The sequence below is a fragment of the Colletotrichum siamense genome (genome assembly GCF_013390195.1).
Source record: "Colletotrichum siamense strain Cg363 chromosome Unknown KSG_Cg363_contig08, whole genome shotgun sequence".
Lineage (NCBI taxonomy): Eukaryota > Fungi > Ascomycota > Sordariomycetes > Glomerellales > Glomerellaceae > Colletotrichum > Colletotrichum siamense.
The window spans coordinates 937824-960827 of NW_023501021.1; the positions used below are offsets into that span (position 1 = coordinate 937824).

At 52.7% G+C, this 23004-nt stretch overlaps 3 protein-coding genes across 3 annotated transcripts; 2 read left to right on the forward strand and 1 right to left on the reverse strand.

The window, feature by feature from the left end:
- Window positions 1-952: 952 nt before the first annotated feature.
- atnG-3 (ABC transporter atnG) lies at window positions 953-5918 on the forward strand (the record flags this gene model as incomplete). Its single annotated transcript, XM_036643725.1, has 12 exons — window positions 953-1141; window positions 1197-1725; window positions 1772-1998; window positions 2046-2325; window positions 2379-2612; window positions 2668-3479; window positions 3529-3691; window positions 3741-4100; window positions 4161-4275; window positions 4324-4395; window positions 4445-5179; window positions 5240-5918. The coding sequence occupies 12 exons, from the start codon at window positions 953-955 to the stop codon at window positions 5916-5918; spliced, it is 4395 nt and encodes a 1464-aa protein (XP_036490260.1).
- Window positions 5919-6137: 219 nt separating this feature from the next.
- CGCS363_v011877 (uncharacterized protein) lies at window positions 6138-6875 on the reverse strand (the record flags this gene model as incomplete). The annotated part of the gene is made up of 1 exon (XM_036643726.1): window positions 6138-6875. One exon carries the CDS (start codon window positions 6873-6875, stop codon window positions 6138-6140), a length of 738 nt encoding a protein of 245 aa, XP_036490901.1.
- A 9585-nt stretch (window positions 6876-16460) lies between these two features.
- Window positions 16461-18103, forward strand: CGCS363_v011878 (uncharacterized protein; the record flags this gene model as incomplete). Its single annotated transcript, XM_036643727.1, has 5 exons — window positions 16461-16663; window positions 16718-17250; window positions 17374-17552; window positions 17602-17930; window positions 18058-18103. 5 exons carry the CDS (start codon window positions 16461-16463, stop codon window positions 18101-18103), a joined length of 1290 nt encoding a protein of 429 aa, XP_036490683.1.
- Between the last annotated feature and the right edge of the window lie 4901 nt (window positions 18104-23004).

Sequence of the window (23004 nt, forward strand, 5' to 3'; positions counted from 1 at the left end):
TCGTTGTAGAAGTATCAATGCCAGCGAGATTATTGCGCAATGCCTCTCCTGGTCACGCCATGGTGTCGGCCTGCTCGCAGGTATTCGTGCAGTATCTGAATGCAATTCTTAATTTGAATTCCTCTTCAGAATTGGTATTACTGGTAGAGTTTCGCTAGTCGGGCATTGTCATTTTCTTATTCGGGCAGTGTCCCCTATAGTCTGGAAATATAGAGAGAACAATAGTAGTCATAATAAGGATAACGATGACGATAATGACGACGACGACGACGACGATAACGACGACGATAACGACGATGAGGATAACGATAACGACGGCGACGACGACGATAACGACGACGACGACGGCGGCGGCGAGAATAGGAAATGTAGTCGCTTTAGAAACAGGCCACGGATTACATACGTGTGTATGGACACTGCCCGGATAGCCAAATGACAATGCCCGACTAGCAAAGCTCTAATGGTATTATTCCATGGCACCGAGAAGACAATCAACCCAAAGATACATAATACATACATACAACAGCAGGTTGCTAGAGCGATGTGCGATTCCAAGACTCGTCTCCAAGATATTCATTCATCGTAGCACAAATACCAAGACCCCAACGGCCGCTGATAAGTGAACAAGAGGCACCAACCGTCACTATTTGAACCGAAGCCAGCAGTACGCGTGTCTCTCACTGGCAATTAGCGATGTTTTATTGGACGAATCGGTCACTGCTGTCAACTGCAGTTGGGACACTGTGCCTCCTGTCAGCATCAGCGCGCTCAAATAGGAAGCTGGATTCCTGCGCCAGGGGGTGCGACTGATAACTTGGCGAATGGATAAGAACCTCGTGTTTCGCAAAAGCGTTGGTTATTTGCTTGGTCGCAACGCGCTTTTCCAGCGCATGCTATGTTTCTGACCATTTGCCAAGTGTAAGTCACGTAGCCTCTGAGCGTGACTGGTATCATGAGCGACGCCGACAACTATTTCGGCCCGCAGGTCAACGGCTACTTTGACTTCACCGTACTCTTTGAGCAGAGCATATTGTCCATCCTGCCCACCGCCCTTCTCATCCTCCTTGCTCCGGTTCGCATCACCTGGTTGCTTCGCAATGACATCCGTGTTCGAGCTGGAAAGCTGCTATGGTTGAAGCTGGTAATATCAAATTCTACGGCAAATCAGGTTTCTTATAATGAGCTAATTCGTGCAGGTCGCAATTTCTGTGTTCCTATGCCTCCAGATCGTTCTCATAGCACTCTGGTCCATACCATCAACACCTAGAGCTCGCACCTCGGTCGCAGAAAGCGCGCTGGGCTTGATCGAAGCAATCGCCCTCGGTGCTCTATCCTACACGGAGCACAAGCGTTCCATCAGGCCTTCGGCACTCATCGGCCTGTATCTTTTTCTTACCATCGTCCTCGACATCGCGCAAGCCAGAACACTATGGCTCAGAGACGGTCTGAGCTCGGTCGCGGGCGTCTTTACTGCCTCTTTGGTAGTCAAGGTGGTCGTTCTCGCTCTTGAAGAGACTCCCAAGCGAGTTCTTTTGGCCAGCAGTGAGAAAGATGTTGCCGTCGAGTCCACCACCGGTGTCGTCAGCAGAAGTCTCTTCTGGTGGCTCAATTCGTTATTCTTCCAGGGCTTCAGGCTTCTCATCGGTCTTGAGGATCTGGGTGCCATCGACCCCAAATTTGACTCGGCGCGCCTGCTTGGCATGCTAGACAGAGCGTGGGCTACAAGTGTGTAACTTCGTTTCCTCTACAGATGCCATCTAACATTGCATAGGTAAGAAGAATAGCAAGTGGAGCTTGGTCATCAGCACGTTCTGGGCATACAGAACCACTTTCCTCGCTGGTGTTTTGCCCCGTCTTTTGTTCGCGGGCTTCACGTTCGCCCAACCGCTGCTCGTCAACCGCATAGTCAACTTCGTCGGGAGCCCGTGGGGAGAGGACTCAAGAAACGTAGCTGCCGGCCTGGTCGGCGCTACAGCTTGCATCTACGTCGGACTTGCCGTGGGTCTTTCATCTATCCCCTACGCATCATAGGCTAACAGCCATAGATATCTCGATGCTGGTACCAGCACATGACATTCCAGCTCGTAACCCTCTTCCGCGGCGGACTCGTGTCGCTCATCTTCAAGAAGACCTTGGATCTAGACGCGTCGGCGATCAAAGACTCCGCGCCAGTCACGTTGATGAGTGTCGACATTGAGAATATCGCCGTGTCTTTGACGTTCATCCATGATATCTGGCCTGCGGTTGTTGAGCTTCCAATCGGGATCTACCTCCTGTACCGTCAAGTCGGACCACCTTGCTTCCTCCTTCTCATCCCCGGACTTCGTGAGTAAATTCTCATCTCGTCATTTCCCAAGCCGCTGCTAACGAACGTGAAGTCTGCACTGCGGTTACCACAAAGTTATCTGCGCGCATGGCCCCGGCTCGTGTTGCGTGGAACGAAGGCGTTCAGAAGCGTATCTCAATCACATCATCACTGCTGAACCAGATCAAGGGCGTCAAGATGATGGGTCTCGCAGACCATTTCTCCAGCATAGTGCAAAAGTTTCGCATCACGGAGCTGAAGCTCTCCGTCAAGTTCAGAGTTCTTATCACTTTTCTCAGTGTGATTGGTAAGATCTTTTCACCTCAATTCCAGTCATCTGACAACTGACACCACATTTCCAGTTGGAGCCGCCGATCAAATCACACCCGTGGTCATCATCGCCGCCGCCGTCTTCTGGACTCGGGCCGAACAAGGCTTGAGCATAGCCGAGGCCTTCACTGCTCTGTCGATTATCGTTCTCGTGTCTGCCCCCTTTATGAAGTTGATCGTTTCCATCATTCAGCTCGTGGGTGCTCTTGGCTGCTTTACCCGGATCCAGGAGTTCCTTCTCTTGGACGAACTCGAAGACCGACGGGAGATCTTGACCAACTCTGAGAAGTCCTCGCTGGACTCTACGCGGCTGCCGCCCAGCCTCCACGGGTCAGACTTGCAACCCCTGACCCCAAGGCATCAAGTCTCAGCTAGCAATGCGGTCGAGTTGCAGTCATTGAGAGCTACGACTCTCCCGGCATCCGTCGAACTGGGCAAGCCACTTGTCAGCATCAATGAAGCGAAGTTCACTTTGAAAGACGGCACCGAGATCCTAAGGGATATCTCACTTGTGCTGAAGAAGGGCTCCATCTCCATGCTTGTTGGCCGTGTTGGCTGTGGCAAGTCTTCTCTCCTCAAAGGTATACTCGGCGAGTTGGTGATCTCTTCCGGCACCGTGACTCTACATACCTCTTCCGTTGCATTCTGCGACCAAGCCGCCTGGCTGCGCAATATTTCCGTCAAAGACAACATCATCGGCCAAGTCCCTTATGATGCCGCTTGGTTCTCGGCGGTCGTCCGCGCATGCAGCCTGGACCAGGACATTGCTTTGTTTCCCAAAGCTGAGGAGACTCTTGTTGGCACTGGCGGGGTGGCTTTGAGTGGTGGGCAAAAACAACGAGTGGTAAGTCAGGCTCTGCGGCGTTATTCCATCGTGGCTCACGGACTTCCAGGCACTCGCTCGCGCTGTATACTCTCGAAAAAAGCTGCTCCTTCTTGACGACGTCTTCAGTGGTCTTGACAATAGAACATCAAAAGCGGTGTTTCAACGCCTGTTAGGGCCTAATGGTCTTCTTCGACAGGCTGGCATGACCGTGCTCCTTGCCACCAACCATGGTAAGTCTTCTCGCAGGCCATACTAACTCCATAGACTAACATGTTTAAGTGAACTTTCTTCATGCTGCCGATTGCATCACTATGATCGAAGATGGTACCATTATCCGTAACCAAATCGCTTTCGACTCTGTACCACGGTCTGTGTGGGGTCATCTCGCTCAGGACGTGAAGGGCAAGGAGCTTGCAGAAGATGACGATCATGATGCCGAAGAGCCGACAGAAGATGAAGCGAAGACCATCAAAGTAGAGGCTCCAGTACCAACTAATGCCAGGGTCACCGAGGCACAGCTCACGAGACAGACCGGTGACACCGAGGTCTATAAGCTCTACTTCAGCTCCATCGGGTGGCGGATGTTAGGTCCCTTCATATTCATGGTCGTTTTGTACGTGGGCTTTACCAAGCTTCCCCGTAAGTGTCCTTCAACTATGCAAATTTCTATCGTGAGGCTTGCTGACATCTCGATTACAGAGATTTGGCTGCGAGTGTGGACAGAAGAGGGCACGAACGAACGTCCGGCCATGTACTTCGGTATCTACCTCATGTTCGCTTTGCTCTATCTCGTCATGAACGCCGTCTCCTTGAGGTAAGTTTGTCTTCTTTTTCTTGTGGAATTTGATGCTAATAATTCAAGTTTCTGGATGCTCACCGTGGTTCCTCGATCCGCACGTCATCTCCACCAGATGCTCCTTGACGCTGTCCTCGCGTATGTACCCAGATCTCCTCTTATCACACTCAACTAACAACCGCTACAGTGCCCCTCTAGTCTTCTTCACAACAACAGATAGCGGCGTGACTCTCAACAGATTCAGTCAAGACATGACTCTCATAGACCACCGCCTTCCCATGTCCGCCTTTGCAACCCTCCACACCTTCCTCCTCGTCATTGCCGAAACAGCCCTCATCGCCTCCGGCGCATCCTACTTCGCCGCCCTCATCCCCCCTTCCTTCATGGCCCTCTACCTCCTCCAAAAATACTATCTCCGCACCTCCCGTCAGCTCCGTCACATCGACCTCGAAGCCAAATCTCCTCTGTTCACCCACTTCACCGAGGTCCTCGCCGGCCTACCCACACTCCGCGCCTTCTCCTGGCGTCCGGCCATGCTGCGCGAGAGCCAGACTCTACTGGACGCATCGCAGAGGCCGTACTATCTCTTCTTCTGTGTCCAGCGCTGGCTTAATGTCGTCCTGGATCTCTTTGTTGCAGGAATGGCGCTCTGCCTGGTTGCTTTCGCATTGCATTTCAATAACACTACTACCAAAGGCGCCATCGGTCTGGCAATGGTCAACATCATCAGCTTCAACCGGACGCTTGCTGAATTCATCGAGATGTGGACTATGCTGGAGACGAGCTTGGGGGCTATTACTAGGCTCAAGTATTTCATTGAGCACACCCCTCGCGAAGACCGAGAGTGCGAGAAAGACATGCCCCCTCCGTCTTGGCCAGAGAACGGCAAGATTGAAATCGGCAACGTGACTGCAGCTTACAGGTCTGCATTATTCCCTCTTCCTCCGTTTCAGATTATCCACTGACGTTTATTTCTCACCAGCGACGAAACCGATCCCGTCGTACGAGACGTGACTCTTGCAATCCAGCCTGGTCAGAAAGTCGGCATCTGCGGCCGCTCGGGCAGCGGCAAATCTTCCCTCCTCCTGACCCTCCTCCGTCTTCTTGACACTGACCCCAGCGGCACTATATCCATTGACTCCGAATCCCTGACAACCATGTCTCGCAACAAGATCCGCACGTCCCTGACAACCCTTCCTCAAGACCCTGTTCTCTTGCCCGGCACAGTCCGTGACAACATTGATCCCGCAGGCCACACCCCTGACGCTGACCTCATCGACGTCCTCCGCAAGACTCGTATCTGGGACGCCCTGGAGTCTCGAGGTGGACTTGATGCGGAAATGTCGGAGGCAGGACTTTCAGCTGGACAGAAGCAGTTGTTTTGTCTTGCGAGAGCGGTGTTGAAGCATGGACATGTGGTGTTGTTGGACGAGGCGACGAGTAATGTTGATCATGGAACTGATGAGGATGTTAGGAGAGTGGTGATGGAGGAGTTTAAGGGGAGTACTGTTGTGGAAGTTGCTCATCGTTTGGAAGCCATCGTCGGATATGATGTCGTTGTTGTTATGCATGAGGGGAGAGTTGTGGAGGTTGGAGACCCGAGGGAATTGTTGGAGAAGACCTCCAGATTTAAGGGGTTATGGGATAGTCGCGCGGCCTAGAATAGAGGGATCCCTACAGCCCTATAATGATAGGAATCTCGCCGTTCAATCTCACGAAACTGGTATGACTGAATGTCTTCCATGTCACAGTTGAAAGGACGGGATGGAGGAGCTCATCATGACCCTGAAGACCCCTGTGTCTCAATCTCTTTCGGTAGGATCGGCAAGCGTTGTTGCACATGGGTGATATAAGTAACTAAGATCGCACTTCAAAGCTCATTATTTCACAAAATTCGTGACTGCTCCAAACAGAACCTCGGACCAGATTCGATAACCCTTCTCGTTGAGATGGACATGGTCCGCCAGACACTCATCCATATCAACTGAGGGCGGCTCCAGAAACTCTATCCGATCTGGTCCTTCCTCTTGAAATTGTCGAACTAGCTTGAGATAGTTCTCATTCGCTTTCACCACCAGTTCGTCATTGATATCCTTCCTCCTGAAGAGCCCGACAAGAAGTATATTCCCGCCCATTCCGAGCAGAGCCTCGACGATCAACCGAAGAAGAGCTAGATCGGAGTCTCTCAACCCGCGCTTGGGATGCAAGTTGTTTGTGCCCACATGCAACACCCATAACTTGACGTTGCGGTTCCGAAGGGCATCCAGTAGACCACCCAGGGGCCTCGAGGGGTCTGATGAGCCGGTAAGTCGATAAATGACATTTTCGAACTTGTCGCCGCCTACACCGGCGTTGAGGACGCCCTGTAACCGTGCAGGCTTAGCCGAAGAGGTATGTGGCTGTTGCTGAGCCATGGTTTCGTCGCTCATCATAGTTGTGGAGGGCCATGGGTCGAAGCTCGGAGATAGGCCAGTTGTGATCATGCGTTCGATCATAGAATCGCCTAGTAACACAATAGACGGCTGCGCAGAGTTGTTCTCGAGTTCTATAAGGTGCCTCTCACGAGATGTCTCATGAGACCGCTGCTTGTATTTGCCGTATGGCATCAGGTTCTCCATCTTTCCAGGTTTCGACTGATGCACTGTATTTGACTGGTGGGTAAAGAACAATCATGAAGGTTGGGTGATGGGTACAATGTAAGTCGTTGAAGCAAAAGACTTCTTGTTTGTGTCAACTTGGATTGACAGTGGTTGCCAGCGTTTTAACATTATTTGAGGCTGTATAATATCCGACATTCGCCGTACGTCAGAGTGCTTGTTGGGGCTATGCTCATCTCACGAACCTACCCAGCCTGCCGTTGACTCACCCGGCATGCATCCTTGCATGCACCCTTGACTTTTCACAGCCCACGACGAACAGTTCTACATCCGACTGAATGCAGCTTATCAATTGGAGTAAGTCGAATGAGATCGATGGACCTTTTTGCCGCCAATTGTCAATGACTGATGTAGTAAAAGGTCCGTAGTTAGTATGTAGGAAAACCAATGTTCTGGCGGTCATTTACTACCTGGGAAAGGCTCAGTTCAACTCACGTCATCAGGTTGTAAACACTTTTACTACCGCCAGTCATGCGGCGACTGGGCGACCATTGAATGGTGGGGGTTTTCAAGGAACCGCCAAGAAATCAGCCTGCGTTCTAGACCTCAGTGACCCCATTCTGTAATTTGTGAGTAGAATAACACCACGAAGACGTGAGACGCAATGACTGAGAAGAAGAAAGCAGCAAGGACCTCGTGGGACGTCAACCAGGCTCAGAAACATTATCGAAGATCTCACCCCGAACTCTTTCATGGATGTAGGCGTCCGTTAGGTCGCCTACAATACAACTGTCGCCGCATGCAAGCTCCACCTTGTCAAAAGTTGAGCAAGCAAGTGTTTGTCGAGTAAAGCTTTAACTCTGGAATCAGATACTGTAATGTATGCATTGTCTCTAAGACCATGTTTCCTCTCTACGTACATGATTGTCCACGCGTACAGTAGCATGCCAAAAGATGACCAGAGCAGCACAAGATAAGCCAAGTCTGTCAGTCCGAGTAAGCGCCTTCCAGGTGTTCGTGGTAGGCAGGCAGTACGACTTGGAAGGATCCCGTCTCTTGAAGCCAGACTGTGATCTATTGGTGTTCGTCTCGCGGGGGCCAGCTAGCTGGTCAAGGGGGGTATCTCCGTGGGCAGCGAATATGGCTTGGCACACGTTAGCCAACAAATACAAATGTTCACCCTAAGCATCTGCAATGGTCGAAGAAAGGTCTCTGCCAGCCTGATGAGTATTTGTGGGCTGTTGTGAGAGCCGATTGCATTCAAGACAGGTTTGCGATGTAATAGCATTAGGAGTCTACTGTCATTCAGATCAGTACTAAATGTTAGCAGTAGAGAAGCAAACAAGCCCAAACGTGGTCTGAAGATAGAGTCTTCATGGGAAACATCCGGGGGGTATTCTTTATCACCAATAAGATTATGTGAGAGGGATCGGTGGACTAGAAGTATGCCTCAATGTAAGGAGTGATGTATTAGCAAACTTGGTATATGGGCCCCATGGCAACTTTCTTGAGTTCCTCCCTGAGCATCTCCATCCCCATGATTTCACTCATGCGACCGTACTATGCACCTTGAAGACCTACCAGCTGCCTTTTCGGCTACTCTGGAGTCAACCCCTCAATGTAATTCCGGTTCTCTACTTGTTCTTGTCGCTGCTCATCTTCTTGATGTTGATCAGCTTCTCTGTTCATCCGCTCCTTTCTTATCCGTCTGAAGCCCCTAAATCCCACTACTATTCGTTTCAAGACAACGAGGGTCTTCAAACAGAACAGAGCCGTGACAGTGGGGTTGAAGAAGAAAAACAAGGCAACAAAGAAGCACAGTTGTGCCGCTAACGTCGCGAGGACAAAAGCTCTACTGTACTTTGGGGCCTTAGTGTAAATCGCTTCCATGAGCTCTTCGAAGGAGGCCAGCTCGAGACGTCCAGCCTCCTGCCCGAAGGTGTCGGTCCGAGCCTGTAGCTCTATCAGGCGGGTTAAGTCAGTCGAATTCGCGGCCGGGGTGTGATCGGTTTGCGCGTCGGTAGTTTCGAGACGGACATATGTGGCATACTGCTCTCTAGTGCTTGATGCCTCCACTGCGACAGCTTGTCCTTGGTTCAGTTTCGGTACTTCGTTGACAGAATCTTCAGAACTTCTCGGACCTCCAGAGACTTCAACTTCGTTATCAAGCATCGAGTTTGTGTCGGGTGCCTGTGATTTAAATCCAGGTGGCACGTCTGTTGTTAAATTCGGGGTCCCTGCGTACTTTGAGTTAGTCTTCAGCTTTTTCCACTGACATCCCATCAAGATACCTACCGCTAGCTTCCATGAAGCTGAACACGAAGACCAGAAGAAGAAGTATCGGCAGAAGCTGGCCGAACTTGGGTTCGAGGAGGGACTCAACATCAATGCTTTCGTAGCGTCCGTAAAATAGTATCTCCACGAACATCTCTGTAGTCCACAACGTAAAGAATACAGAGCCTGATATCGTCCAGAATGTTGATGTTGAAAAGTCTATCGCAACGGCCGGGATGATAATGCGCAGCTTCGTTAAAATTGCGTCAGGATGCTTTTGAAGCTTGTGGATGTGACGAGCGCGAGACTGGTCAAGCCTTTGTCCTTCTTGAATCACCAGCTCGTCTCTGTCCACTCGACAGTTTTCATCTCGATATGATAGTCGTAGTAAGCCCAATACCCAAGAGTTGACGGGACAGTATTGTGAGTGAGGCTCCCAAATGCTGAATATAGCGTTATAAAGACCGTAGCTAATGAACCAACTTTCGGCGAGTGAACTCCACATGGTATACGCCCAGTCCGTATTGGGGTCTTTGATATCACAAACGACGTGATTGGAGAGGTAGCCTTGTTCGGCGATCTTGAAGAGGAATACGCTGGCTATCTGGAATACGGTGATGAAAACCATCGAGCCTAGTCGGATCTTGGCTTGTGTGTGGTGCCCAGCAAAGTATCCCTTCAAGGCGGTCAGAGTCAACGCATGAACGCTGGTAGCAAAGTACGATAGCGTGACAGCTACGCTAAAAGTGAGATTTGAGATGCTGCAGATCTGCGCGTACATCGCGATAAGAATCACAAGGCTTGCGACAAGTACCTGATCGCTGATTGTAAGAAGCAGCGCCTCGTATCTCACCATTCGCATCCAGGTCCATGTTTTGGGGTGCTTTTCCAAGAAATTCCAGATTCGCTTCCAACTCTTCAAGGTAGAGTTGAGCCTCGACACGAATTTCTCGTCGAAGTGAGCATACATGTTATCGGGCAATGTGCGAGACAGATACGCCACGCCCAGCACAGCATTGGACAAGAACGCAGGCATAAAGAATGCCACAAGCACCTGTCTATACTGTCAGTCGAAGGCTCTCAATCATCTTCTGCAAGATTTTCATACTCCAAATCCCATCATATCCGGGTCCGCAACATCCGCCGGGTCTATGTAGTCCGGGCAATCGACTTTCGAGCACGTCGCACCCATCGCTTCGAATTACGAATGGTCTAGCAGGTGTGTTCAAGATACCGTTCAGATCTAAGAAATTCTCTGGGAGTGCAGAACTTTTAAAGAAACGTGAGCCGGTTCTACCAGAGACCAGGCGACCAATCGAAGCACGGAGAGGACGAGGCACCCAAGGCGTGCGGGCTGCTGACACTATGTGCTACATCTTTGCGCGTCTGCCTCCAGCTGAACATCGTATGACGTATGTTCTTACACAGGTTGAAATGGTTCTCCAGCAGTTACCAATCCAGCAAAGGGTTCTGTGCCAAGTCCTGTAGATAAGTACAGCCACCAGCGATACGTTGAAACAAAAGCATTCGTTCGTATGCATATGCTTGCAGCCATGACTGAAATGGCAAATCTGCGACGGAAAGATGCACAATGCAAAACATTGCCAGTAATGTAGAAGATAATTATGAATAACAACAACAAACCTGACAGTGACAGTGAAGGCGACAAGGACGACTGACTTCCCCCCCCTCCTCCAGAAACGGCGATATGGACGACAGCAACAACACAGACAACAACGGAAAAGACGACGGCGCCGACCATGGGAACGACGATATAGACGACACATAGACAACGTTGAAATGGTCCAACAACGGTATCTCAAGCCCCTAACAAGTCTTTTCAATCACTAAAAGCATCCCGCCATCCCATCTCTCTCGGACTTCAGCATTGCTACATTGCGACCGAGCTTACAGGCGTGCATGAGATAGTAAGAGTAAACGCAGGAGATGACGCCACACGCTGCCAAAATGCAACGCAGCAGCATAATAGCTTTGGTCCAATTCTTCAGTAATGGAAACCCCAGGGGAGGAGATATTCCGCCGGCCGCTTTGGAGCCGAGGTTCCCCGAGCCTTGGTTTTAAGCGCTTCGCAACTGCGATCCAACTGCGTCAGAGCCAGAAATCTCTCCCTCGTTCTCTCCTCATTGCACACAGTGCGGGCATAAGGTTAAGGAATAGAATTGCCTGATTAAATGGTACGCCGAAAAAAAAGGGGGTGATTACTTTTCATACAAACTCGAATGGGATTGGACGTCTGCCTCTGATCTTGGGCAATTCGTACGTCCCCCCTCCATCAGGCCGAGATCAGGCTGAGATAGAAAACCAACACTACAGAGAAGAAAACGTAAGTCGTCATCTTAGGTAGCGGCAAGCTGGCCTTGCCATCGAAACAGAATCGAAACATGTTACATCGCCGTGAGGCTTGAGTTTTGTTTTTCGCAATACAAAGGAAGATGGGTATTTTTCCAGCTTTGAAGAACCGAGTTGTTGATGAAAACGTCGTCATGAACCGCCGAAACATAGAGGCTTGACAAGGAAAGAAAATTCAACGCCATGAAAGTAAACCAACGAGCCGTGAGGCTATTCCATCTTATCCAGCCGCGAGGCCCTCCGTCTTGATCATTGATGTAGTCTTTTCGCACAACCCAGAGTACACGAAAGCCCCGCCATCAGTGTGGCTCAGGCGCCTGCTCCCGCGGTGCTGTGTGTTCCCGCTTGGGACGAGGGGCCTTTTGACCTTTTGTGATTTTATGGCGGCCGTGTGACCAATATTTTACCCCCAACATAAATATGAGGCATCCTCAGACGACTTTTCCCCATGCACAGTGTAAGGACGTCCGTATAGTAAGCTTCCTGCCAGCTGAGATCGTGGGCCATCAAGTCTGCAGGTACGCAGCTTGCCAAGCAACTCAATGCCTGTGTCTGCGGGAACTTTCATGGCCATGGCGGTGGGAGTGACCGTGTCGGTGAGAGGAATGGTGGTGCCCCTCCCTGTGCCGTGAAGACGAGGCACTACTTCGTTCAAGTTCACGCTCCATCTCTTCAACTCTGGATCTGTATCCCCTCACAATCTCCTTGATGTGTCTTATTCGATCGAAGTCGAGCTCGAGTTCGTCGAGTTGCCGGAGGATTTCGTGGTAACGCTGTATTTCGGCGTCGGCGCCTTCGATTAGGTTGCCTGCTCGGTCGAACTGAGCCATGGTGAACATTTGGCTTTGTTCGCTGAGGTAGATGATTTGCTGTTCGATTTGGTTCATGACGCGGTCAAAATACCGTCCTAGCGCTGCTAAAGAGGTGCTGTCCAGCATCAGCAAGCCTTGGGATGAAGCTCGGCTCGCCGCGCGGGACGAATTCGAACCGCCTCCTCCAGCTCCCTGGCCCAGCGCGGCCTGGCCTTGGCGCAGTAATTGAACCTCTTCATAGCTTAACCCCAATTGCGAGTCCGGCACCGCGTTCGTATGGGTAGTCGACATGGCTCGGTGCAGCGCACCGTGCGCAGTTGGTCGGTTGCTCGACTAGCGTTCGTGGGTGATGCGCCTTGGTGTGGGACGGGTATGGTTAATGGAACTTCCTTCCCCAGCGGTGCTACGGCGGCGTCGATGAAATTCGGAGTCTTGTCCCTGTCGGAGGTGGGGTTCGAGGGAGAGGAGGGGGTCGACGACAGTCGGGGTCGGAAGAGAGAGCTGCAGCTGTGGTTGCGGATGCGACGAATAGCATGTGCTCTTACTTGGAGCAGAGAAACGTAGCGGCCTTTGTTTGGGCGATTTCAGCGCGCACAAAGTCATGATCTCGAGGAGGCGACAGAGAGCATTGCTGGAGGTCGGAGGTCGGAGTTCGAGCCCGGGAAGGGTGAGGAGGATCGATAGGCTCGTCGTCGTGCTGGCACCGAGTGCTTTGCGAAAGCGCGAAAGGCTGGAGGATTTCGCAAGACGGAGATGATCGTAGCCAAGAATCGCAGACAACAGGTTTTGTCTTGGAATAGAATTCGAGGAGGGGGGGTTTTAGGGCAAGAGAAGAGGAGGAGGGAGCCCGAGAGACAGTGCTTGAAAGTCGGGGACCTTTTTTTGGTGATACACAACCGGTGACTTCGCACGCTCTAACACCGCGATGCTCTGCTACCCGCACAGGTCCCGACTTTGGTGACCCAAACTCAGGCCCGGGCCAGGTCTCGGCCGCTTTGACCTGTTGGGGGGAAAAGAGCGCAAAAGCGTCGGCGCGCAAGGGACACAAGGAAAGACGGTTCCTGATGACGGCACGGGAATTGGAAGAAGCGAGGACTTGTTGGATGTCTTGGTTACGGGTGTGGTTTCTTTTTTTCCCTTTGCGCAATGGAGGAAGCTCGGTATCAGCTGACAGGCGATCTCCCAGGTCCTGGGACGCCGCAACTGCTAGTGACGGCGACGATGTAATGCTGCAGCGGCGCAAAAAGCAAACTTGATGCGAGGTGGCTGTAGGGCTTGTCTTGGGTGATTAGCCATTAATAATGGCGAAGACGAGACGGGAATTGAGCCGGCAATGAGAGCAGGACAGGGAGTTGTTGGTTGAGGTTTCCAGTGTCTCGAGTCTCCAGCAGCATCAAGTCGCGCAATGGATGCGGGAGAATGATTCGAGATGCAGATGGTGTGCAGAGGGAAACAGGAACAGTGTGGCAGCCCTCGGGGCTGTGATTAATTCGAGACAAGCGCCGGGATTCCGCCGTGGTGGTATTGAGAGATTATTGGCCTTCCTATCTGGATGGCGATTGACGGCGCTCGTGATGATGGGATTTCGGTGGGTGTGATGGATGCTGGTGGGAGGGAATCGTTGCGCTATCTTGCAACTGAGACACTACGCACACTGCGAACACCTCGGTTGCGGATGGTTCGAAGGAAATGAGGGGTTGTCGGGTAATTAGTTGGTGAGGTGACGTGAGAAGCAACAGTCAGAGAGGACGATGATGGCGGCGAGAGACGGAGAGGCAACCAAAGTCGGGAGGAGTCGTGTAGAAGAACCAAAGGCCCCCAGGTACGTACGGTAGGTCGCCTTGGATGCGAGGAGGCAAAAGAGGCAGGGACGATATTTAAGGTGAGGACACGGTCAAGGAAGCTACACCGGGAGGTCGGCCCCGTCATTGGCGCCTTCTTACACGGAAGGAGGCAGGAAGCAAGAGCAACGAGTGTGAGGTAGGAAGGTGCAGGTAAGGTAAGGAAGTAGGTGCAGTGGTGTCTGGGCCCATGCAGCTCGGTGTGACGATGGGGTCGCGCTTGCCAGAATTCCAAGTGCCCGGGAGGAAGGAAGGCGCACCTGATGCTTTCTTTCCCTAGGTGCCTTACCTTAAGGTAAGGTAGGTAGGTAAGTACCTTGCTTCCTTAGTACCTGCCTTCCTCTATCAAACCACCAACCTTTCAAGGCAATCTTCTTCCTGATGCATGTCCCTCGGCCGAACCTCTTCTTCTTACCTTGTGCGCGTCCCCGATGCTGCGCTGCGCTGAACACCGGGTGGCATTTTCTGAGTTCCCCGAAATTGAACTGGCTCAACACCGTTTCTTCATTTCGGCCGCAATCCCCCATCCCAACCTCGCAACCTCGCCTGCGAAGAGAGACATGGACCTTGATGGAGCATCAATGAACGACTGCAACTTGCCGGTCTGTTCGTCTCGAAACCTTGGAACCACGAGCCATGGCAACCAAGCTGTCCAAAGGGATCTGTTCCTTTTCCGTGGGGATACCCAGGCGGCCAGTGCCCTCCCTGAGACCCGTCACGCTGGGCAAGCTTGCCGCAGGGATGACAGCTTCATTCCATCCTCCAACCGGCCCTCCGGGGAACACGGCCTGCTACCGTCAGGCGCCGAACCCGACGCCGCGTGCTCGTAGCGTGTTTGCTGGCCGAACACCTGATTTTCTTACTTCACCGGCGTCCTAACTTACTTGATACTACCGGTCTGCGGAATATTCAAAACACCACACACATGGCTCAGACACCTCACCTCGGCACCAGCTCGACAATCAGCTCTCTCCGTGGCCTGACGGTGGTTCGTGTTTGTGTTGGTAGGACCTTTCTTCTCATCAGCAATCGGTCGAGTGCTAACAAGCCATGCCAGGAGAACATGCAGAAAAAGATAATTTTGCCTGATGACGAGCGCCAATTGAAACGCATGACCTTGCATTACGGTTGCAGGTCAAATGCTGCTTAAATGTGCGATCCCGTACCTCATCATATGCAGAGGACGCGGGCAGCCAGATTGATTGCTGCAATCATCGAGATCCCGTATGCACATCACATCGGGCCTTGCAGGGCGCTTGCTTCTGGGGAGCCCCCCTCCCCCTTGTTCAGCGCTTCGTAGGCGTCAGCCTCGATCTCGACGATCGCTGCTGCTAGCCGCCCTCGTCTGTTGATTCTCTACTGGATTTTCTGTGACGTCCAGCCCAGGAAAGGTTGGCTTTTCACTTTACGCGCGCGTCTGCACATCCATCCGATGAGCACAACAAAACAAGGCCGATGACCATGCGTCCCGGCCAACCACCACGTTGCCTGAGGGAGACCGGACGCTACGGCTTTGGCACATAGGTCCCTGTCGCTAAAAAGTGCCGACTTCCCCAGTGGTGAACCCGTCTAGCTTCAATACAACCCAACGGCTCTGCCGTCCTTCAGTGGCCCCAAAGCCCCGCCCCGTGCGGCCGGTCCGGACTGGCGCACATGTTCCCCCGGAATCCAAGTCCCTCTCAGCAGGAGATCGCCTGCGCCGACGGCCCACATTATATCACACCTTGCAGACCACATGCTCGCACCAATTGGGCACGGAGTGTCTCCTTCCGCCGGATATCTCTAGCGATGAGCCGAATCGCGAATCCGACAACCCCAGCTGACTGAGGCTCGCCAGCTGTTGGTTACCGAAGCCGTGGTTCTTTTGTTTCGTATTGTTTGGTTTCGACCTGCTCAGAACAAGAAGCGTCTTGTCAAAATGCTTGAAGAGAGCAACTTCGTGCACTTCAAGAAAACCTCTAGCGTGTTCATCCCTCAGCAACTTTGGCGACGGTTCGCTGTTTGCACTCCAAAATAGATGAATTATCGGAAGCGGTTCGCGATCCGAATAGCCGGAATACTATCTGCATGCACCCCAACAAGTCTTGGGCCAAAGTGACGGATTTCCCGCTCATCTCGGTCCTTATTATGCCGTCCCGGATCTCTAGTCGATATCGCAATGAGGGGCCAACATCAACTAGGCATAGCTGCAGGCCGCGCATTCATATAAGAAGTGTCAATTGCGCTCATCATGGCCTTTGCGTTGATTAAGGCAGCTGATACTCGTTCTACAACTCCAGTCGATTGACTGAGAGGGATCTGTAGCCATGATGTTCGTTCCATCACTAGCGACACTCATGCTTTGCGCATCTGCCGTGACAGCAACTATCCTTGAGAATGGTCGTCCAAGAATCACTGATTTCCCGGATACCAAAGTGAACTTAGCAGACGGCCAGTATGAGACTTACAATGCCGACGCGGAAGAAATCTCCTACAAGGGCCGTTGGGACTCCAAGATGATATCTTGGTGGGCGTGAGTCTGCTCTCCCCAAAGTACAGAAACTCTTGAGTATCTAATATGTCGCAGCGGTCCAGGCATCAAGTTTGGCTTCACAGGTCAGAGCGTCGCTGTCACTTTCGGCAACGAGACGATCAACAGCACTCTGGTTGCCTACAGAATTGCTGGGTTAGACTGGATGCACACCAATGTCACGACGGGCGCCACGCATCTTTTTGTGAGCCCCGAGACGCCGGGAATTGAACTCACAGGTCCCATCAGCCCTGTTACTTTCGAGATGAGAGTGACGAACTGGGCATATGGAGTACAGATTGGCAAGGTTCATGTGGCTGCCGGCGAGAAGCTTGTCAAGATTCCAGACTACCCACGTCGGGTCGAATTCATTGGCGACAGTCTATCGGCAGGCATGTACAACACGTATGAAGCTCTGGCGGGCTTTGCGTATGGCGTCGGTGCAGGTCTCGGAAACACTGAGTACTCAATCACAGCGTATCCAGGCATCTGTGTGTCTGATCAAGATTGCTGGGGAAATCCTCGAGGGCAGTCCCATCAATGGTTCTACACGTCTGACACTGGTGGGAGGGCAGCCGAGGTATGGGGAGGTATGTGTTATGCCTTTACGCCTGGGCATCAAATAGCCTTTGCCGCCTCGAGTCCGAGATTCTCTCCCGATTCTCAACTTGGGTTATTGTCAAGAATCACACAACTGACCCAGACGAATGTAGACAACCCTGAGCCTTGGGACTTTTCTAAAAACCCAGCTGCAGACCTCGTCGTCATCAACCTTGGAACCAACGATGCCAACGCCGCGAACAATGTCACCAAATCTACTTATGTGGAGAGTTATAAGAAACTCATCCAGGGCGTTCATGGAAAGTGGCCCGAAGCACAGGTCATCATCATGGTGTGAACAAGTCTCACCTCAATTTGGCCCCTCAAGCTGACTTGGCTAGCAAATGTGGCAAGGCTTTTTTCAAGATGGAAATACTTACGGCCAAAACACGGATCTGAGAGACGAAGTGTACAGCGTGTATGAGTACTTCAACACGGAGGAGTATCTTGGCGACCCGATCACTTGGGATGCCATCACCAACACGACATCTAACACAGGCAAACCAGCCAAGCCATTTGTGCACTTCTTCAACACAACCGGCATCTTGCAGCACAACGATATCGCGCCACAGTGGCACCCCACGGATGTCGGGCAGATCAAGGTTGCCAGCCACCTCATCCAGTACATCACTTTGAAGCTTGGTTGGCCACTCTACGCTACCGGACCTGAGTAAGTTTCCCTTGCTAAGATCCTGTTTAAGCTCGTTCCATCCTGCGATATGCTGGCTTCATCTGCACATCAAGCCGAGAAGGTTTGGCTGGATCACCATAGCACGCGTACACTGACCCATATGCAGGGTTTATCATGAGACTCTGTACTGGAATGATCAGTCTAACTATTGAGACGCCCCTCGGGAAGAGATGCTGTACAAGATATGACTTGAGAGATACTTCGTCGGAGCACAGGCAGTCCAGGACGTCAAGACAGCCTTGTCAAGAAACGCCATCTGTCACTATAGTCTATATGTCGCCAAGATATATATACACAAGCAACCTACAGAGTTGAAACGCCGCCACCGTGGAGGCGACGAGTCGAAACAAGTCGGCCCGCCCGTCAAGTGATGACAGTCGTTGACATTGAAAGAAGATTAGCAAGCCAAGCTTTGAGCCTCAACAGATCCTTCATGCCAGCAGGGGCTTCTTCCCGGCGATGTCTCATTCTTTCGTCAGACAAGATGCTATTCTTGCGCCCGGACGAGCCAGCCTCCGACCTTTGTCCCCCGCATCGGGAACCCACACGGGGCTGACAGGTGTCTGGCGCGCTCTTCGTTCCAGGTGGTTCATGGTTCAGGGACAAGCATCACGGAGCCACACGGGGGTCGAGAGTATCATGCGTCTTGTGCCAGAAAACGCTACCTCGACATGCTTGGCCATCCCACATTCCTTTCGGATGAGTGGCAGAGTGCATGAGGCTCGGCTGTCAGATCGAGGCAGGCTGAACAACTTGAGACCAAAACGACCTAAGCGATGCCTAGAAATTCCCCGGCGAAGATGAGATGCCACGCGTTCAACCCGCCTGACAGTGGCAACGGCATAGCCTGTGTCAAGTTTGACGTAGAAGACAGAATACAGACGAAACTTGACGCCTTGATGGCAGGTGGTGACAAGGCGAACGGCGGGGATCGCGGAAGGCTGAAAATTAGGACAGAGTCTGTTGAACGGAACTGTCGCTACCGGACTCCCTCTCCATCCTTCACGAGACAAGCCCCCGTCTGTTGCTTTGCTCCACGGGTTGCTCCACGGGTTGCTCCACGGCCTTGGGATACTTTGTTTCTCACCGCCATCCTCGACGATTTACCGGCACTGCGTAATATGTCGGATCATTGCGAATAAAGGCCTGTTGCTTCCGGTTTAGGGTTCGGGGGATTTGCACACTCTATCGACGATCTTTCATCCAGGAGATTCTCGAAACACGTTACCAAACCGAGAATCCCCGGTGTTCAGGGTATTATTGCCTCCCATATTCCCCTGTTTTCCTTCACGGAATGCGTTCTTCCCGTGACCCCTACATGTGAAGGCAGGCCATTGGAAGCGGAGTTATCATGGACTTCCAGCCACTCCCCCCTCTGAGGATATTCATGACCAGGGCCGCCTCCACCAAAAAGACGGTCTGGCAGCACCCATGCTCGCTCGGAGTCGGCATGGAAACGTAATGGGATTCCCCGGCTTTGCGGTAAAATACATTTTGGCAAGGGGCACAAGTTGGGACGAAAGGGGTGGCCCATACGCCATGCACAATGAGACGGACTGTGCATGCGTGCGTCACACTCGATTCATGAGACGCCTTGCATCCAATACAGCCCACGCTGGAGAGGAAAGGGAAGTCAGCGCCGAAGTAGGAGCCAGGGCGGCATCTTCCGCCAACCGTTCACGTCGTCTCGTCGTCCTTGTCGTTCGTCGGCGCAGGGGTGCGAGCCTCCATCATCTTATCGACTGGACGTCCCCTTCACTGCCATTTGCCATTTCCTTCCCCCCACAGATACACCCACCCGGCACTGCGTTAGCGTCCGGCGATCCACGAGCTAGACTTGGCCTCGTCCAAAGTTTCGTCGATCGGTTTCGCTGGTCGGCGGTTTTTAAGTGCTGTGCCCGAGTCAAACATACTCGCTGCTTCTATAGCACGAGAATAAGAAAGCAATTACAAGGCGAAGCGCGAGCAAAATGCACCTAAAACTCAAAGTCAAGCTCGGTCGCTTTACAAAGCGGTTAGTCAAATGCTACAGCCCGGGAGCTCCCAGTGATGGGCAGCACAAAGTTCGCCCCGGCGTCCGCGATCCCGCTTGTCAAGAGTTCAGAGAAGGCCTGCGTGCAGCAACCCAGTCCCAGCCACCTGAAACGGGAGGGTTGTCACAGACCTGGACGAGGGTCTCTCCGCCTCTACCAAACTTGACTGTCTCATTCATCCTCATTCGAACATCAAGAGGCTCTTTGCCATGCTTTCTGAGCTTGTTGACCCAGTCAAGGGCGTAGCCGCAACAGCCGTCCTCAATGCTGGCCCTGGCGTCGTCGTCCTGGGGGGGTGCGGAGCACAGGCGGAGAAGGGAAACGCATTGCAGACAAGGCCACGGCAAGGCATGCCGTGGGAAAATAACGACGTCGGACCAGACTTTGAAGAAGAACTTCAGAGTTGATAGTTTCTTATTCCTCGACGATCAATGTCTCTCACCGCTCGGTTTCGCTATGCACTGTCGCATGGCTCAGAGAGCGCGGTGGCTTTTCTGAGGGAATTAAAGACAGCACGAAATGAGAGGACCAGCCGGCAGTTGGCTAGTCGCTGACAAGTGCGCTCTGGAAGCCCTGGCAGACTGAGAGGCCGGTGCGGTGGTTGTCTTGGAAGCCACGGCGCCGTGCAGCTGTCGAAGGGGTTGATCATGGTGATCAGTTGATCTAGGATCGTCCGGGGCATAAGGGGTGCAGATGGGATGTCAAGATTCCGGTGCAGGGGTTCAACAGTCGGGATGCGTGTCGTCTTGTCCTCTTTTCGACGTCGTCTCCCCATTTTCTCTAGCGCATGGCGTTGCAGTTGGCGTTTAGGTGACATCGCAACGTTGGCGTCCGAGCGGTAGCAAAGGGAACGACCGTTTGTGTCGTCTGCCCCCGTTGTCCAACGCCGTCTGTGCCGTAACAGCATTGGAGCTAGAGCTCGCTTGGCGACGCTCTCAAACGTTGACGTCTCTCATGATGCATAAGCGAGGCATCGGCTGGTCTTCGTCTCTTTTCATCTGACTGTTTCAGTCGTGTGGCTGGTGACAGGCGAGGGGGAGCAGAAAATCTGCGGACGACGACTGGCCGCTCCGTCTGAACCGCCCTCTTTCACGCTAAACACCTTAGCTGGCCTTATCAGCCCAGGCCTGACCGTTCTGCGGTACTGGGAGGCGGGAAAAAAGAGACGACCTGGACACACCTCGGTGTGGAGGACAGAGTTGATCAGATGAAAATCTTGAAACTTGCTTGTGGTGGTTTTGGCCATTTCTCCAACACTTTGCAATTTGTCCCCATCCACGCCGAGGGGGTGGGAAGCGGCAGGCGTGCGATTCGCAGACGACTCAACCTGGCCAATGGCTTGCCGGCTAAGACGAAGGAAGGCCGCTGCAGAAGCGGCAGAAGTGTTGATGGGCAGCAGGAAGGATGGAAAGGGACTCCCGGTCGAAAGATGGCCCGGTCCAACGGGGGCCCGCACCGGCTGCTGGTCCTCATTACCATTTGAAAGGGACCGGCGCTAACGTTGGTTTTTAGTTCGACGGACTCTCCGTCGTGACGGCGCCGATGGGGCCGTAACACTCCCTTGGGATCGTGACAATCTTGCTAATCCCCTTTCTCCCCTCCCGCCACCGCGACGCTGGAAAGGCGGCATGGCGCACAACCCCTTCTTCTTCCCCAAAGCGACAAACTGCCGTGGTCATGTAGCATTGTCGCACGTTACAAAGTCCGAAGAACGGACGCTACCAAGCAGGGAAAGGCTAGGAAAGATAACAGAGATCACCCTCCACCCCTCGATATACAGCCAAACACGGGTGCACCTCTTCCTTCTTGCACACCCTCACTCACCCCTCGGCTCCTCCAATGAATCGTCTGAGGTTCTGCAGTGCAGGGAATGCTGGGCTCTGAGAAGCAATTGCCAATGACGGTGAGCGTGGTCCTGAGTCGGCTCTGCAGGAACATGACCAGCCTGACCAACAGCGAGACCCCCTGTTAGAGTTTGGCAAGGATTTTGCCTGCTTAAACTTTCTTACGGTCAACAAGAGACGGACCTCGTGCCGGGCGGATGGGATCCCCCTTCCATTGACTGGCACCTGTGCTTCAGCAATCTCGCTGACCCCTCGGTCCCTGCTGTAGCGAGGCTTATTCATCTTCAGCGGAGGCTGCGCCGATTGACACCTCTGCAACGGTGAGCATTCCAGCTACTACGTCAGGAACAATACCCGGGGGCGCACGCCTCAATAGCAGCGGTTTCTTAAGACCCTATAACCGCGTCTCCCATATCATAGTCCGACATGAACGACAAGCGCCCTCGTCAAAGAAACGCATAGATCGCTTCTTCGTTTTCGCACGAGCCCTCCCGGCGGTCTCCAGAGGGTCTCTGCTCGGAGACGAGATTGTCAATATTCATGCTGAGTCTTTGAGGAAATTCGCTGATGACGCGATAAAGGGGATGCATCCGGACATCAGGCCATCTCAGCTCTTGGCCCGAGCCTTCCAACTTTCTAGTGTCGAATTATGTCCAGAAAGTCTGAGAAGACTAGCCAGCCTCGTCGAGCTACCATATAGTGCCGCCGTACACAGCGGACGGCGTCATTGGGAGGACGGGCTCGCGGGCTGGTGCCGGGCTGTGTCTACCTAGGCGTTCCCAAGAATCGGCAAAGACAGGCCACCGCTGTGCTCCTCCCGGCGCACGGATGGACAAGGGTCTTCCCTCCGCGGTGAGGATCGCACCGCAGGCTAGAAGGATTTTGGTCTGCGTCTAGCGTCAAGGATGGAAGGTCATTTGGAGGGAAGCTACACTAGTCCTCATGCTAGACATGGGGCACAGCAAACTAGCTTCACACTTTCTCAAGGCACTTTGCTCTCTTTAATCTTCCAAGATTCGAGGGTCAGCAGAAGCAAGCATTGGTCGTAAAGACTATGGCAAGCATTGCCCGGCGAGAGGAAGAGCGTTGAACAATAACAATCATCCACTTTGCCGGCGTCATCCGCCAATATGTCATCGTCAGCCCACCCCCATCTTTATTCAGAGACCAGCGAGA